Raw genomic sequence first — 17,804 nt, forward strand, 5'->3', positions numbered from 1 at the left:
CCCCGCGGTCAGGGGACCAGGGGGTCCCCGCAGGGTTCCTCTGGCCACCTCAGCACCATCCCCGGCCCCCTCATCGCCCGAGGGGTGCAGGGCAGCTGTGGGCCAGGATGCCCACCCGGGAAGCTCTAGGTAGATCCCTGCGTCCCAGAGCCTGCAGCGTCTCCCCCACAGGCACCCCCTCACTCCTGCTTCCGACCCCCAGAAAGAAGAGAGAGGGAGGCTGACCCAGATGACAAGCAAGGCAAGGCCTCCCACCGGCTGCTCTGATTCTGTCAATCAGCTTGGAAGCCTCAGAACTGAAAGGTAAGAAGGATCAGGAAGAGCGTACTAAGTTCTGAACTTCACCTTCACGGAGCCTGCGCTGTAACGGCCGGAGACAGGGGACCCCAAGCACGGCGCAGAGCGATGGAAGACGGGTTAGAGGCCGTGGGAGCAGGAGCAGCCGTCGACGTGGCGGGGACGTGGACGAGGCTCACGGGAGACGCCCGGCGAGCAGCGGACACGAGGCCGCGGGTCAGTGCTGCGCTGCCCGAGGCGGAGACGTCTGCTCGGGGCGGGGTGACGGAGCTGCGCGCGCAGGGTCAGGTTCAGAGGGAGTTTCCCTGGGGGCTCAGACGGTAAAAAGCCCACCTGCAGTGCAGCAAACCCAGTTTTGATCCCCGGGTGGGGAAGATCCGTCACCCCAGCGCGAGAATAAGAACCTGCTCTCGTCTCCCGGAGGGCTCCCTGTCGTGGGCCGAGCTGTGTCCCCAGCTCAGAACACGACCGGACGTGGAGAAGGGGCTTCACAGAGACGGTCAAGATCAAGTGACATCAGCAGGATGGGTCCCCATTCCGGGGGGCTGGTGTCCTTAGGAAAGGGGGACAGGTGGACACAGAGACACAGCGGGCAGAGAGCGAGGTGAAGACACGCAGGGAAAGCCGGGGTCGGGAGGGTCACCGTGCCAACACAAGGATGGAATCTGTCCCCTCAAAATCCACCTGCGGAAGCCCTGCCCTCCAGCGCTTCAGATGTGGCAGAATCTGGACACAAGGCTTTCAAGACGTGACAGTGTTAGTCTCTGAGTCGTGTCTGACTCTTTGCGACCCCATGGACCCTCTGTCCGTGGGACTCTCCAGCCAAGAACACTGGAGCGGGTTGCCATTTCCGTCTCCAGGGGATCTTCCCGACTCAGGGGTCAAGGCCCCATCTCCTGCCTTGGCAGGCAGATTCTCCACCACGTGAGCCATCAAGAGGTGATTAAGCGGTCAAGAGGAGGTCATCGGTGGGGGGGGTCCCACGTTGTCCTTACCGGGGAGGAAATCAGGACACAGGTGCTCAGAGGAGAGACCTGTGAGGACCCAGGGAGGAGGCAGCCCCTACCCAGGGGGAGAGGCCTCGGGAGAAAGCACTGCAGGGCCCCACCCCGCACACCCCCCCTTTCAGGCTCCCCCACCCACGCTGTTCCCATTCTCCTCTCCGGGCCCTCCCTGTCCAAGGGGCATGACTCATGGGCTCTCAGCATGGCGCTGAGCAAACAGAGCTGCCAGCAAACATCCGACCGGCACACCCTCTGCACTTTGCCCCTGGCGTCCCCTGCCTGTGTGAATGGGCACCTGAGGGCGTTCAGCTGCTGCCTCTGCCCTACAGGCTCAACCTGGTCGCCAAGGAGAGGTGGGTGTAGACCATGGCCTCACGCCTGGCGAGGAAAACGCCTCTTGGAAACTACTCTCGGTATCAGGCGTGCGTGCTAAGTCGCTTCAGTTGTGTCCAACTCTTTGTGACCCCATGGACTGTAGCCCACCAGGCTCCTCTGTCCATGGGATTCTCCAGGCAAGAACACTGGAGTGGGTTGCTGTGCCCTCCTCCAGGGGATCTTCCCCACCCAGAGATCAAACCCACGTCTCTAGTGTCTCCTGCATCGGCAGTGGGTTCTTTCCCACCAGCCCCACCTGGGAGGACCTCAGTATCATAAACAGTCTTTAAACCCTGGTCACCCCACCCTCCCGCCTGCTCAGGTCACGTCAGTTCAGTTCAGTTGCTCAGTCGTGTCCGACTCTTTTCGACCCCATGAATCGCAGCACGCCAGCGTCCCCTAAATTGCTACTGGACTGAGACCCGTAACCAAGCCTCAAGGATTTCTTTCTTCACTGGCCTTCCTGTAATCACTTCTCTGAGACTCCGGTCAAAACTCCAGTCAATGGAAGACTAGAGTTACAAATGGGGAAAAATAAGATGGCAGGTGAGAGACTCATTAAGGAGAGAAACCACTGCTTATGCCTAAACCACAATTCAATCCAGACCTGTTATCTGCAGACACACAAAACCCCCAAAAAAGCTCAAAACAGCCTCATAACCTTGATAATACCCATTTTTGAAAAGTGGCTTCTTCTGGGACTTTCCAGAGAAAGCATTAGAAGTAAAACTTCTATCACGATGAAATAATAAAAAACGCTACCCTGGAGTCTAGGAGTCGTGACATTTCGCCCACCATGCGACAGCTCCAGAAGCTTCCAGGCGCGCCGCTGTCTCTCTGTACTCTGTGTCTCTCTGGGTGACTGTGGACCGAGGCATCTTTATTTCCTACTGGAAAGTTACCTCTACGAGCGCGAAGACGTGCTCCAGCCCCAGAACACCCTGCGAGGCCTCCACGCCCGCAGTCCTGGATAGTTCTTCCTATCAGGACGCTGAGCACAGACCCTCAGAAGGACAGCAAGCGGGACAGACGGATGGCACGGTGAGTGTCTAAGGAGGGAAAGATCTCACCAGCTGGCGCAGCCGGGGCTCCGAGCATCCCCGAAGTGGGCAGTGGGCTCCAGTCGGTGGAGGGGCCCCATGCCAGCAGCTCTGGAGACCCTCCAAGGGTGAGTCTCAGAGGCACACGTGTGGTGGGCGACGTCACACCTGGACCGCGGCAGGTTCACTGCTAGTGCTGGTGGAGGGGGGGTCACCGTGATCGCGGCTCTGACGCAGTGAGCGATGCTCGTGCTGGAGGAAGGGGGGGGGTCACCGTGATCGCGGCTCTGACGCCATGAACGGTGCTCGTGCTGGAGGAAGAGGGGGTCACCCTGATCGCGGCTCTGACGCCATGAGCGGTGCTCTTCACTGCCTGTGCTGGGGCGCAGGGGGGTGGGGAGGTCACCCTGATCGCGGCTCTGACGCTGTGAACAGTGCTCGTGCCCGGTTCTGGCCCCGCAGGGGGCAGCTCTTTTCCTGCCGCTGAAAACACTATCAAACCACCTCAATGGGAATTACCGAAAAGACTGGTCTGAATCAGGACCATTTTAAAAATAAATACCTGTTACTTGCAAATAAATGTTTCCTTTACAAGTAGTTAACCACTATTCTAAGCAGAGGTTTAAAGGGCATGTTTAGTCAGGGGCGGACTTGTTGGCAACACCCGTTTACAGGTAAACTGGGCCAGCTGGTGTTTCACAGCGTGCCTCCCCAGGGCAGGCTGGCCGCGGACCGAGCCTCGCTGAGGGCTCTCAGAGCCGCGCGTGCCCCTCCCCGAGGCTGAGGGCCATTCCCAGCCTCTCTGCAGCTCCGACCCGCATTCCCAGGGAGCCGCGGTCTCAGCTGGGCTGCCCCTGGCCATCTGTTGGGTTGGGCGTCTACACCACACGGTGGATGTCTACGCTAGCCTGGACCTGAGCCCTCGACATTGGGCTGGATCACCCTTTGCTGTGCCATACAGAGCAGCGCCCTTGCCCCCCAGGAGTCACCAGCACCCCGTCCTCCGATGTGACACCCACATGTCCTCCGGGGAAGAACACCCCACGTGGAGATACCCGAGGACCTTTACAACAGTGGATGCCGGGGTCTGCAGGCGCTCCCCAGAGCTCCCCAGGTGCGCCTCCGATCCTAGATCCTAAAAGACCAACTCTGTCCACGCGGACCTTTCATTGGAAGAAAAGAGTCTGACGAACAGGTCTGGAAAACACTGGCTTAAAGACAGGATGGGGCCCGGGGCCCAGGATGGGGCCCAGCGTGATGAGCCGCTGGTTCAGATGCATCGCAGGGCTCAGCACGGTCCTCAGCAGCTCCTGGAAACAGGACGCCGGGCCTGAGCTGACCTGCGGTTCCGTCCTCTGCATCCGAGAACTAAATCAGCTCACCCCCCACCCCCATGAGGACAGAGAATGATTCCACTTACATGAGGTGCTGAATAGTCAATTCACAGAAAGTAGAGAGTGGGGCCCAGGGGCTGGGGGACAGGGAGCTGGTGTTTGACGGGGACAGAGGTTCAGTTTGGGAAGATGAGAAAGTTCTGGAGGGGGTGGAGGTGACGGTCACACAGCACGGTGATGGCCTCAGTGACATCAAACTGTGCACTCACAAGGGCTCAAATGGCCAACTTTAAGTTATGAAGGTTTCACCACAAATTATGAAAAAAGTTTTAAAGTAGGACAAGGACTTTGTGTTTTCTGCAAACGCTCATGTGTGTCCATTTGGGAATAGTGGGATGCCTCAGGAAGAAGCCACCAAGAGTGCCCAATTTGTAAAGCATCTTTTTTTTTTTTAAGCACACAGTCACACATTATATACACTTAATATTCCCTGTTGATCAGGGAATATTTTATCATTTTTAATCTCGTTTTTAATAGAGATGAAAAGAGGGAAACCGTGACCATTCATGATCCCCTCACACAGACGTCACTCTGCAGACACTTTGATCCATCTCCCTGCTGATAAACATGTGCACGATACATGCTTACAGTCTTCCTAGAATCCTCCAAGTGGAGGATAATTGCTTTATGTGTTGTGCTGGTTTCTGCCATAGTCAACATGAATCAGCCATAGGCATCCACGTGTCCCCTCCCTCTTGCGCCTCCCCCCACCTCCCAGCCCATCCCTCCCCTCTAGGTTGTCACGGAGCACAGCAGGGCTCTCCCTCTCAGACGTGGTGCTCTCTCGACTCGCCCCGGCCTCTCCCTCCCCCAGGGTCCGCGGGTCTGTCCTCTGTGTCTGCGTCTCCACCGCTGCCCTGCAAATAGGTTCGGCCGGACCATCTTTCTAGATTCCATATGTGTGTGTTGATATACACAAGATTTGTCTTTCTGACTTAGTCACTCTATATAATAGGCTCGAGTTTCATCCACCTCATTAGGACCGACTCAAATGCATCCTTTTTTATAGCTGAGTAATATTCCATTGTATACATGTACCGTAATTTCTGTATCTATTTATCCATCGACGGACACGTAGGTTGCTTCCATGTGCTAGCTACTGTAAAAAGTGTTGCAACAAACATCGTGGTACATGCCTCTCTTTCCATTATGGTTTTCTCAGGGTATATGCCCAGTAGTGGGATTGTTGGGTCATGTGGTAGTTCTCTTTCTAGCTTTTTAAGGACGCTCCGTACTGTTCTCCATAGTGGCTGTATCAAGTTACATTCAGGGTTCCTTTGCTCCACATCCTCTCCAGCGTTTACTGTTTGTAGATTTTTTTAATCATGGCCATTCTTACGGGGGTGAAGTAATACCTCATGGCAGTTTGACTTGCATTTCTCTAATAATGATCAGTGCTTAGAATCTTTCATGAATTTGCTTGCCGTCTGTCTGTCTTCTTTGGAGAAATGTCTGTTTAGGTCTTCTAACCATTTTTTGATTGGGTTGTTTGGTATAAAGCTTCTTGTATGTTCTGGAGATTAATTCTTTGTCAGTTGTTTCATTTACAGTTATTTTTTCCCATTTTGAGGGTTGTCCTTTAATCTTTTTATTGTTTCCTTTTCTGCAAAACCTTTTAAGTCCCATTTGTTTACTTTTGTTTTTATTTCCATTACTCTAGGAGGTGGGTCACAGAGGATCTTGCTATGATATATGTCAAAGAATGTACCTATGTTTTCCTCTAAGAGCTTTATAGTTTTTGGCCTTGCATTTAAATCTTTAATCCAATTTAAGTTTATCTTTGTGTATGGTGTCAGGAAGTGTTCTAGTTCCATTCTTTTACACATAGCTGTCCAGTTTACCCAGCACCACTTATTGAAGAGGCTGTCTTTTCTCCCTTGTATACTCTTGCCTCCTTTGTTGATGATAAGATGCCCATAGGAGCATGGGTTTATCTCTGGGCTTTCTATCTCATTCCATGGGTCTATATTTCTGTTTTTGTGCCAATACCATAGTTTGTTAATAACTGGAGCTTTGCAGTATAGAGAGAAGTCAGGAGGTTGGTTCCTCAGGTCCATTCTTCTTTTTCAAGATTGCTCTGGCTATTCAGGGTCCTGTGTGTTTCCATAGAAATTGTGAAATGTTTTGCTTTACTTCTGTGAAAAATACCGTTGGTAGTTTGATCCGGATTGCACTGAATCTATAGATTACTTTGGGTAGTACAGGCAAAGAAAGAACCTACCTCAATATGATAAAGGCCATATGCAACAAACCCACAGCAAACATTATTCTCAGTGGTGAAAAACTGAAAGCATTTCCTCCAAGATCAGGAACAAGACAAGGGTGCCCACTCTTGCCACTATTATTCCACATAGTTTTGGAAGTCCTGGCCACAGCAATCAGAGAAGAAAAAGAAATAAAAGGAATCCAGATTGAATAAGAAGAAGGAAAACTCTATTTGCAGATGACATGATACTATACATAGAAAACCCTAAAGACTCCACCAGAAAATTAGGAGAACTAATCAACGAATATATCAAAGTCGCAGGATATAAAATTAACACACAGAAACCCCTTGCATTCCTATATACTAACAATAAAAAATCAGACAGAGAAGTTAAGGAAACAATCCCATCCACCACTGTGACGAAAAGAAGACAATCCCTAGGGATAAACCTACCTAACGAGACAGAAGATGGTATATAGAAAACTTCGAGACACTGATGGAGCAAACCAGAGACGGCCCAGGCAGACGGAGAGACACACCGCGTCCCTGGATTGCAAGAGTCACTGTTGTGAAAAGGACTATACTACCCAAAGGAAAGCATCTTTTAAACACACAGGAAAAGCGGCTTTTAATCTAATCTGGGAGGAAACAGTCTGCAGCGCAAATTACGGGGCTGAGTGCATAACCACCCATCCTTTAACATGACCCCTGGAGGCTGGCGGCCGGCTTACACCGGCACTGTCGTCATCGCACGTAAAATGTGACCGTCAGCCAGCAGGAATTAAGTTATACAAAGACTGACCCTCTTCCCCACTTTAAAAAAAAAAAAAAAAAAAAGCTGACAAACAACCAGCAATGCTTTAACCAGCATTCCTCCCCACGGGCTCCTGTGACTCAGCGGTGGGTCCGCTGCTCAGATAAGGAAAGTGTCTCACTTCTCTGAGCAGCCGGGTTTCCAGGGCAGGGAGCCTCCCGGCCCCTCGGAGCGCTGCAGGCCCCCTGCTAACTAGACACTCAGAGCTCAAGAGGTTAGGGCCGTGTCCCCAGACACAGGCCCCCCAAAAGTGAGTTCTACTTTCACTGCAAGAGCGAGAAAAAGACACGAACACAGAGAAGGAAAAGCAGAAGCAGAAGGATGTGAAACTGGGAGGCGAGAGGCGGGACGCCAGGGGGACGCTTGCTGGGCTTCGCAGCGCTGACCGCTGGCTCTGTGAAAAGGGACGGACGCACAGCCCCCAGGGCCAGCCCAGGAGGGCCGCATTTGGCTTCCGGCTCTGTGGTTGCCATCTTCCTCTTGGGAACCATACGAACAAAAGGCCCTGCGTTTTCATCTTGCAAGTTACGTGGCTGGTCGTGAGTAGAAGAAAGGTTTGCAGACCCGCCCTGAGGGGCAGGGGTGGGGGCAACGCTGGGCTGCACGTTCCAGTGCCTGTCCAGGGGCTTGCTCCAAGCCCCTCTGACCTGGAGCTCACAGCTGAGGCCATCTACACCTATTTCCAGAAAAAAAGCCTCAGGAAGCATGGTCCTGCTGATTCCACACCAAGCTTAAGGAGCCAGGTAGGTTACATCCTGAGTCTCTGGGAAGAAGACAACTTGGAAGCATTTAATGGTGAAAGCATCAATATTCATTTATTCTCCATTCATTGCCAAAAAGAGCCATCTCTTAGCAGCAGCCCCTAGTCCCTTTCACCCCAAAAGAGAACAGCGACTCTTGTCTCCTGTCAGAAGCTCTGGAGGGGTCCCCCACCCTGGATAACTGCACCCTGTGTTCTGAACCCTGCCTCCTCGGCCCTGAGTGGACATAAGAATTGCACCCGGGAATCCAGCGTTGGACGGAGGCCCACACTGGCCACTGCCTGACTCAAGACCAGGTGAGCAACATCCAGTCTTGAGGGGGTGGAGGGGAGCCAGTTCCAGGAGAAGCTGACATGGCTTCCGACGTGGCTTCCGACAGGCTGAAGGTGGTGGCAGGGCCCCTGAAACAGCCCCCTGCCCCACTTTCTGCTCTCAGATCCCACCCTGGGTTTCCTCAGCCATTTCTGCATTTTTCCAACCAATTTCTTCTCTGTTTTGTTAATTAACATCATTGGAGATTTTGTCTCATTACTTGGAACCAGATGAGTCCTGAGACCCCAGGGTGTGTCAGCACTTGATCTGTGCAAGTGAGGACCCAAGAGCCCACTGGCGGTATTCTAGGAGAGCAACGATTTGTCGTAGGGGAAACCCACTTCAACCAGCCCATAACCCTGCCCCCTTTCCCAGAAACACAGGCTTCTGAATGTCCAGGTCACTTGTCTGGGGCAGGTCAGCCCCTATATAGTGACCAGCAGCGGGTAAACACTGAGACACAGGTCCGTAGACCACCAAGGTCAGGTCAAGGCCTCCCACAGACAGAACCAGGAACACCACTTGAGGTGGAGTCTGGCCCTTTCCCCGCTTGCACCTGCCCTGAAGTCACCTCCCCTGATCTTCCTTGCGGTCAGGGCTCAGGTTACCCTCTGCCTCTGTTTAAAATTCCACTTTCTCTCCATCCGTTTCCACCCAGCACAGCCAACCAGGCTTCCAAACTCAGAACACCGTCTTCCATCGAAGGGCATGGACTTAGATTTCTGACCCAGGGCCTCAGTGGAGGCAAGGAAGCCTCCCCACTCTTCCACCCACTAGGCGGCCAGGAAGCTCCTCTGCTTTGTCAGATCCCTGGGCCCTGTGGCCACAGACCTGCTCTGTTTTCACACGAGAACCACAAATACCAACCAGCCCCTTCAGGGGTCTTTCAGGCAAACCCCCCGGAGGTCCCTCTTGGCCGGCCCCTCCGGCCCTGGAGCGGGGCAGCCAGTCTGAAAGGAGCACTTGGCTCCTCATGTCAGCAGTTTGCTGGCGGAGGTGAGAGACGCGCAGGAACTGCCACAGACTCAACTGCCCGTCCAGGTGTGGTCTATCAGCTCCTCCCCATCTGAGCATTTCTGACCTGACTCGTTCAGCCAGTCCTTACCCCACAGATGAGGAGGAAAGGAATCTGAGATTTCCAGGTGTCTCCTGGAGGGTGGGGGGGCTTGCTCCCATTCTGTCCCATGGTAGCCTGGCAGGGCGGGCAGCCCTGACCCCCCTCTACAGATGAATGGGTCATAACCTCCCTGTCAAACTAGAGAGCAGCGGAATTTTCATGACATGAGCTCAGGCGAGCTGATGTTCATGGTGAGGACTCAGTGGGTGAAAGGTACACCTCTAGTGGGGTGAAGGACAGACACACGGCCAGTCCCGGGGGCACTGTGTGCAGACCGGGCGGATCTAACAGGGACCGGCGGGCTGACGGAGGAGGAAAGGGTCCCAGGAAACAGGCTCGGAAGCCAGAAGGAGCAAAGATCAGGGAAGCTGCCCGCCAGGTCTGCACGGCCCGCTACAGGAAGCCACAGTAACAGCCCCCAGCCACCTCAATCCTCAGGCAGCAGCAGGACCCCACCTCGGATTGGCCAGTAGAGATGAAGATAAAGGGCAGGCTCCCCCCATCAGCTCCGTCCCCCAGTTGGGGCCCCAGGCGGAGGCAGGCACACCCTCAGGGGGAATGGGTAAGAGATTCTAACCCAGTGGCTCCAGCTCTGGACATGCCAATGACCTCCCGCCTCCTCCTCCCCGAACTGAACTTCAGACTTGTATATAACACCACAGTCAGCTGTGCCCAGGACAGCCTTTCACCCATGCCGGGCGCTGGGCATGGGTGAAGCTGGTTGAATGAACCCCATGTTAGCCGGTGGCTTCCCTTTTCAGGGCCCTCAACCTCGGGGAAATTTACTTAGCAGCCTCCCCTTTGGAGCCAGAGGGCAAAAGAAAATGCTAGAACTCTCCAAGGCAGGTGCTTCTCCTATCAACAGCGCTGGGGCTGGGTCAGGCCCACTTGTCCAAGGCCTGCTGTGGACCTGCTGGCCAGGGGGCTTCTCCATGGCTCCCCTTCAGGCCCCTCCTGTGGTCAGCAGCCTCCCTCCGACAGGAAAAGCAGGCCCAGCTTCCTTGTCACCCGTCTGCGGGGCCCCAAGCAGGGTCGACCCCAGCCCCCATCTCACCCCACAGGCCCTCCCTGGGCACCTGCCTTTCCAGCCCCTCTCTCGGCCGGCTGAACTCATCTTGTGACTGTGAGTCACCTCAGCCTGTGCTCTGGGCCGCCCTGCAGACCCAGGCTCCTGAAGGCCCCAGGGCCCTTGCAGAGGCCACTTGCTCTCCAAGGGAAAGACCCACGCACACTCACACACACACCCCCACCCCGCCTCTCAGCATCTCAGGCCTAAGTCTCAATGTGAGGCCAGTCCGCCTGGACCAGGTGCTCTGCTCTTGCTCTCTCTCACTTCCCTTTCTTTCTGTGCACTCAGCTCAGTTTGTAATTAAAAAGTCATGACGATTAGTTAAGGTGCACCTCGCTCGTTAGTCTATCAGCTCGGTGGGACCTGCGCTATTTCCGCCTGGCGCTATATCCCCCACACAGAGCACAATGCCTGGCCTGCGGAAGGGAGAACAGGGGTGGGGGAGGTTAGGGAAAAAAAGAGAGGAATGGCCCAGGGTCACACTCAGGGGCCTGCTGATTGCCTAACAACCGGCTTCAAAGAAGAAAAATAAACCTAGGTGTGCAGTATTTGCAGATGTCCACGGGGCAAACGCTCTCACGGTAGCCAGCTCCCAGCCACCAGCCCTGCATCCTGACCGTGTGGTCCAGCCAGCTCCCAGCCAGGACGGACATTCAGTGTCCAGCATGATTTTGTTGTTGTTCAGTCGATCAGTCGTGTCTGACTCTTTGAACTCTTTGACCCCATGAACTGCAGCAGGCCAGGCTTCCCTGTCCTTCACCATCTCCCGGAGTTTGCTCACATTCATGTCCATTGAGTCCATCTCATCCTCTGTTCTTAAATGGCATCAACTTTTGTTTTAAAATTATTTATTTTCATTGGAGGCTAATTACTTTGCGATACTGTGGTGGTTTTTCCTACACATCGACATGAATCAGCCACGGATGTACGTGTGTCCCCCATCCTGAACCCCCCTCCCACCTCCCTCCCCACCCCATAAATGACATCAACTGTTGACTCAGTACTATCTGGGACTGAAGGCCAAGATGAACTGAGACTTGTAAAAAAACGCTGAAGACAAGAGGCTGTGCAGCTGATCCAGATAGAGAGGATGAAGGAAAGGTGAGATCTGGGATGAACACCGTCCCCCAGAAGATGAAGAGCTGCTCAGTAACCGTGCAACTTCCAGTCTCCCCATCAGGGAGGACCAGGCCAGATTCTAAGCAGAGGAGCTTGTCACAAGCAAGTCAAAACCTTCAAGAAAAGCTGTTATACCTGCTGACCTAACATGTGTTTTCCTTCCCAGTAATTTACCCTAATATAGCTCAAAAGAAGCAAATCTGACCTTACAACACCAAATCAAAAAAGTACTGAGATCATAAAAATATTAAAAGACAATGTTTTTTCCCTGATATTCCAGGGTTATAGAAGCCCTAAGTCTAACACAAAACCCAGAAACCATAAAAAATTCATTTGACACAATCCAAATCAAACGTCTGTGCGTGATGCAAACGCCACAAACAAAATCAAAAGACAAATAACACACTGTGGGGAAAAACATTTACAAAACATCCCAAACACTTAATTCACTTTATGCATAAGGTCCTTCAGTAAATCAGGAAGAAAATAATGCCCTCCCCAAAGATACACACAAAAGGGATGTGAAGACGCAGTTCAAAGAAAAGGGAAAGCAAACGGCTTGAGGATTTTCAGAGATGTTTAACCTCCCTCCTAAGAAGAGAACGCAAATGGCAACAAAGGCCACAGACAATTTCTCATTTAGAACTGAGACAAGCCCCAGGGTGGGCTGGGGGACGGGCCTCCCAGCTAACCAAGGGAAGTGTGGACTGGCAATAAGATCTCTCTGGAGAGCACTCTGACAACATCTACCAAAATAAAAACACAGCCTCCACTTCTAAGTTTCACAGTGTGCCGGAATTTCACTATACATTACATAATAACCAAAAGGCCCCTCCGGAAGGCGACCTGTTCACTTGTTACACAGAAAAACAGTGAGGAGCCTCCCAGTACTGATGCACACCCTCCCCCCACACAGGTGATCAAGAAGCATGAAACAGTGCCTACGATATGGTAAGGTTTAGGAGAGAAGATAGATAGAAATGAAAATAGAATATTTTTGGAAGGACACATAAGAAACTGTAACCATGGTTGCTTTTGAAGAGGGAACTTAGAGGCAGAGATGGTGAGAAATCTTGCTTTTATTCTTTATGTTCAGTCCCATGTGGGTGCAATTTTTTTTTATTATTATTACGGTCAATTTCTTAAAAAAAAAAAAAACACCACGCACAAAGATGTTCACTGCTGTGTTGCATATAGTAGGCAAACAAAACAAAACCACGTTAGGATGACCTACGGTGAGTTCTTTCTTAAACTACTCCTATTGTGATGACATTGTAATTATTTTCCATCCTAGTTGTACAGAGCCCCTGTAAAGAACTTCTAGTCTTGGGCCCCAGAAAAAGAAGTCAAGTTACTTCCTGGGATATTTAAACAACTCTCAGGTTACACAGGAGAAAAGCCAGCAATCTATGAGAATTCTTGGCAAATTGAAAAAAATATCAGAATGTGAGATAAACAAACATCTTAAATTTCACGTACAGGAAGAGAGAGAAGCTTAGGAAGTGTTACTGACACTGATTTTAGGCAAAATTCTAAGGGTTGTTCAAGGAAGTGGAGAGCATTAGAAACCAACAAGGGTTCACTCTGAACAATACAGGATTCATGCAAACTATCGAGAGGAGTGTTTTAAACTCAGCAGAGCTGTGTTAAGCATGACAATCTTCCTACGTGGCTGGGGATAAAAGGAAGAGCAGTCAACAGCCTGTGGAAGTTGCGGACCAACTTCATGGTCCACTCAAGGCTGGTGAGCCGACTTAAAACTCAAGACCACACAGTGTTAAGACTGGTCTTGGACGGCTCAACATTCTTAACCAAAGGCAATAACACGTGAAAATGCTTTGAAGACTACGGGGCAGCACAAAAGTGGCATCAACAGCATTGTTTTGAAGGCACCATGAATCCTGAAACACCAGGCGCCAAGGCAAAGAATAGAAATTTACAAAAACAGAAATAAGGTAGAAATAAAAAAAGATCCTAACCGGAGAGACCTAGCAACCCGAAACTAGCAAGCACGTCACACGGGCACTGGCTTAGAAGTCCCTGCCTGAACAGGATCCATTGAGCTTTGGTGACCGTGGTCTCAAGGTAGACAGATGACGCGTCTACTGAAAGCCTTCACACGCTGACTATGAACTTCGTGAGTGGAAGACTCTGATCAGAACAGATCATGGTTGTATGTGCCTGCCAGCCATGTCCTGAGCGGTCTGCTTAAGAGACACGCAGGCCGCGTGGAGCCATCAGAAGGGCAAATTCTGTTCCTTATGGAAGGACTGAAGGAGCTGGAAATTTCCTAGCCAGGAAAGGACCCAGCCCTTGTACGCTCAGATGTCTGAGCAGGTGTGATACGAAGGAAGAAGAATCGTTTGGCGGAGAATGCTGCACAAACAGGCATGAGATGATCCTTGTTGTCGCTGCCAAAAAGCACGTCTTTCTGTCGGAAGAGCAGCTGAGAAGTGGGCTGCTAGCTTTCGAGGGGCTCTCAGCGAGGGACGGCCCCGCTGGGGACGCCACCGAGAGGGGGTGCAGGTCTGTGCGCTCCAAGGCCCCTCTGAACTCTAACAGCCTGGAGCTCTTCCTGGCCTGGCAGTTTCACGTGTGTAGAGGCTATTCTAGCCTGTATAACCCAGTGGTCCCCAGCCTTTTTCACACCGGGGACTGATTTTGTGGAAGACACTTTTCCACAGCCTGGGGGCGAGGGGATGGTTTGGGGATGATTCAAGTGCATTGCTTTCATTGGGCCCTTTATTACTAATCTAGTGCTGCTACTGATCTGAGAGGAGGTGCTGGTCTGTAGCACAGAGGTGGGGAGCCCCTGCAACAGAAAGGACAATATATGAGATATATATATTAATGGTGTATAGCTATAACATGTATTTAATATAATGTAATATATTCATTGGAAGGACTGATGCCGAAGCTCCAATACTTGGGCCACCAGATTCAAAGAGCCGATTCACTGGAACAGACCCTGATGCTGGGAAAGATTGCAGGCAGGAGGAGAAGGGGACGGCAGAGGACGAGAGGGTTGGATGGCATCACCGACTCAATGGACTTGAGTTTGAGCAAGCTCCGGGAGATGGTGAAGGACAGGGAAGCCTGGCGTGCTGCAGTCCATGGGGTTGCAAAGAGTCGGATGTGACCAAGCAACTGAACAACACCATTGTGTACAACAATAAAAGGAAGAGCAAGGACCCCCCTCCCCACCTAACACCCGGGGAGAGGACAGGGCCTCTGGGGCAGGGAGGGGCACACGCATGCCAAGGGAAGCCAAATGACAGAAACCCAGCACGGGCTTCTTTGAGTGGGAAGACCTGGGCACTCCGCTGGGGAGGAGGGCACCAGAGGGCACTCCTCAGACCCCGCAATTCCACTGACAGGAGAAGCTGCCAGCTCTACCCCCGGGCAAGCCAAGCTTCCAGGCCCCCAACCCTGGAGTCGGCACCCACCCAGGATGCGCTCCACCTCCGTCCGTCTGATTCAGGATCCAGGGGGCACGGCCCGCAGAGGAGACGGCCGGCCTTAGCACTGCCAGAATGTGCTTAAAAGGCTCTTGAGAGCATCGGTTATGGAACGGAACACCGTGGAAGGACAGACCTTTATTTAGATCCTATTTGTGTGTGAAAATCAATATGTCCTTTTTAGCTTGGTCTTACAGGGAAATGTGTCTCTCCCTACTGTCCCCAAGTCTGCATCTCCTGGACTGCCCTGTCAGCTGCACGGAGCAGACACAACAGGCACCCCAAACCACGCTGCGCATACGTGAGCCCCTCGATCACTCGCCTGGAACACCTGTCCAGCTCTCCGAGGTGCCCGCAGAGCCTGCTTTCAAGGACGGTTGTAGTTGTCTCCTCCCACCATCCACAGCACCGCTAGGCTAACGATTCTCTGTCCCACCTCCTAACTCCAAGTTGGCCTCCCCTGTCACCCCGGGACAGACCACTCTGTACATGCATCTGCTTTGATCTCCGTTATTCCTCCCCTCTGTAGAAAGAGGCTCAAAGTATTTGACAGTGTTGCAAACCCTTACTTTCACAGACAGACAAACAGTGTTAAGATACTCAACGTTCTTCATTTTTCCTGCTGGTAAACAAAAGACAGATATTGACCTCCATGGATGAGAAACGGTCACAGAAACGCCCTGGCAGAGGATAGGCTGACAGGGGGGCGGGGGGCTCAAGGTGAACAAGCTAGAAGCCTCTCCCTATTAACAGGTAATCCAACAGTTCCCAGAGGCCAGATCACTTCTCACCAGGCTGGTACAAGCTGAAACAATGGTTATGATGATGTAAGAGTTTCATCTTACACATCCATGAAGCACAACTGTTTACTAACACACATTTCGGGGAAAGAGGGAATACATGCCCATGGATTATTAGAAACCATCAAATTTCAGTCTTGCATTTAAGCAAAGCATTTCAAACTCTGCCTAGAACTGCACGGAAGTGGGAAAAAGATCTACATTTACTTTGAAATGCAAATTAGTTGTTTAAGATACACAAGGAACAAAACATCACAAGTTGTTTGACACGCTGGCATACGACCTCTCTGACATGTTAGGAAACCCGGACGATAGGTAGGTGTCTCTTTCCTAGCAGAGCCCATTCTCCACCTTTGTGCAGGCCACACATCTCTCGCAAACACTCTGTTCTGTCTCCCAGGATGCAGGACCTTGGCTAGAGGGGACCCCTGGGCTGGAGCAAGTCCATGTTGAGCGGAGGCTGACCAGGATCTGATCTCAACTCCGGGACAAGAGGGCTGCTGTGTGGGAGCCGGGTTGTCCCGGAACAGCACAGACTCAGCACCCTTCCTATACTCCAGAGGTGTCTGCTTTCTCAGGAACACGGGGTGGCAAACTCCAACCGGAAGTAAATACCCCAGCCTCTGGGGAGGACCGAGCCTGGGGACAGGGAAAGGGAAGTTTCAGGAGCCGTTTCTTTCTCTGGCCCCCACTTGAGCTCTTCCCTTAGCTTTAGTCAGTTTCCAGAGCCAGCGGGGGATGGCTGCGGTCTTCCAGGAAGAACGCCTGGGCATAGGAGCGATTCTGGTGGGGCTGGTTCTCTGGGGGAGACTCGCGGCAGCGGGCCGGCAAAGGGCTGAGCCCGGGGCCTGGCTCCAGCGGGCAGACCTTGAGAGAGGCGCATCCTTAGGGCCAGGTCCTTAGGGCCAGCGGCTCACAGATCAGCCTCTCGCCCTCCGTGGGCCATCCCTGCCCTCCGCGGGCCATCCCTGCCCTCCGTGGGCCATCCCTGCCCTCCGCGGGCCATCCCTGCCCGAACGAAGTGACAGCTCCAGGGTGGGGGAGGGAAGCTCGCTCCCTCGCAGAGGGGGTGGCGCCCCTTGCGTGTGTGCCAGCGGGGACGAGAGTTGGGGTGCCCCTTGGAGTCCGGAGGCAGCGCCACCGCAGAGGGCTGCGGGAGTCCAGCCGCGCACCTCTGTCTGGGGGACGCAAGGAGGGCGAGCCCACGGGAGGCCGTGGACACGCGGGCGCGCACCACCGCAGGACCCCCTCTGCAGAGCGCGCGGGGACGGCGGAGGGCAAGGAGCTCGCTCGGGAGGGGGACGAGGGGCCGGCGCGGTCGCTGCCCTTACCTTGCTGACCACGTTTTGCACCAGGCCTGTGCGGATGCCGTAGTCCCACGCGTGGCAGTCGCAGTTGGAGGCGTTGTCCCCCTTGTCCGGGGGGGACGGTAGGGGCGGCGCCTCTCCCCCGTCCGCGCCGCTGCCGTTGCCGAGGGGGCCCGTTGTCCCCCAGGGGGCGGCGGGGAAGAGGGTGGTCGGAGGGCTGGTCCCGTTGGCCAGGTCGCCGCCGCCCCACCGGCCCGTGGCCGTGACCCCCGCCGATTCGGCGCCCTTGCCGGCCCCGCGGCACCAGAAGTTGGGCTGGTCCAGGAGGAAGGAGTCCGAGAACTGGCTGAAGCCGATGAACAGCGCGGGGATCCAGGTGAGCAGCACGAGGGTCTTCTGGTAGCCGCCACCCAGGCCCCCGAGGAAGGGCAGTACCGACCCGTCGTAGTCCAGCAACAGGAGGCTCGGGTGCGGGCCGCCGGCGGCGTGCGGCGCCGGCAGCGGCTGGATGTCACCGCCGCCGCCGGGGCCCGCGCGTCCCCCGAGGGGCGCCGAGGCCGCCGCGTCCCCGGGCGGCAAGGCACCGTTCTCCTCGGCCGCTGGCGGCAGCCTCCCGGGCCCGCCGCCCGCCGCCTCGCGCCGCCGGTCTATCGCCATGGCCCGGGCCCGCGGCGCCCGCAGAGGCGCATAGAGCGCGGCAGAGGCTCCCGCGGGGCCCCGGGCAGAGCGCG

General features: G+C 53.8%; 1 protein-coding gene across 2 annotated transcripts in view; it reads right to left on the reverse strand.

Annotated features, from left to right (window-relative positions):
* The window catches only part of SLC22A23 (solute carrier family 22 member 23), a 122,858-nt gene extending 105,093 nt beyond the window's left edge, over positions 1-17,765 (reverse strand). The window contains exon 1 of one of the 2 annotated variants that reach the window (XM_040249353.1): positions 17,098-17,765. In XM_040249353.1, coding sequence (XP_040105287.1) covers positions 17,098-17,730 — 633 coding nt within the window. In that variant the 5' untranslated portion in view covers positions 17,731-17,765. The remainder of the gene's footprint in view (positions 1-17,097) is intronic. The other variant, XM_040249352.1, reaches the window with a different exon arrangement.
* Between the last annotated feature and the right edge of the window lie 39 nt (positions 17,766-17,804).

This window comes from Oryx dammah, unplaced genomic scaffold (genome assembly GCF_014754425.2).
Source record: "Oryx dammah isolate SB20612 unplaced genomic scaffold, SCBI_Odam_1.1 HiC_scaffold_11, whole genome shotgun sequence".
Classification (NCBI taxonomy): Eukaryota; Metazoa; Chordata; class Mammalia; order Artiodactyla; family Bovidae; genus Oryx; species Oryx dammah.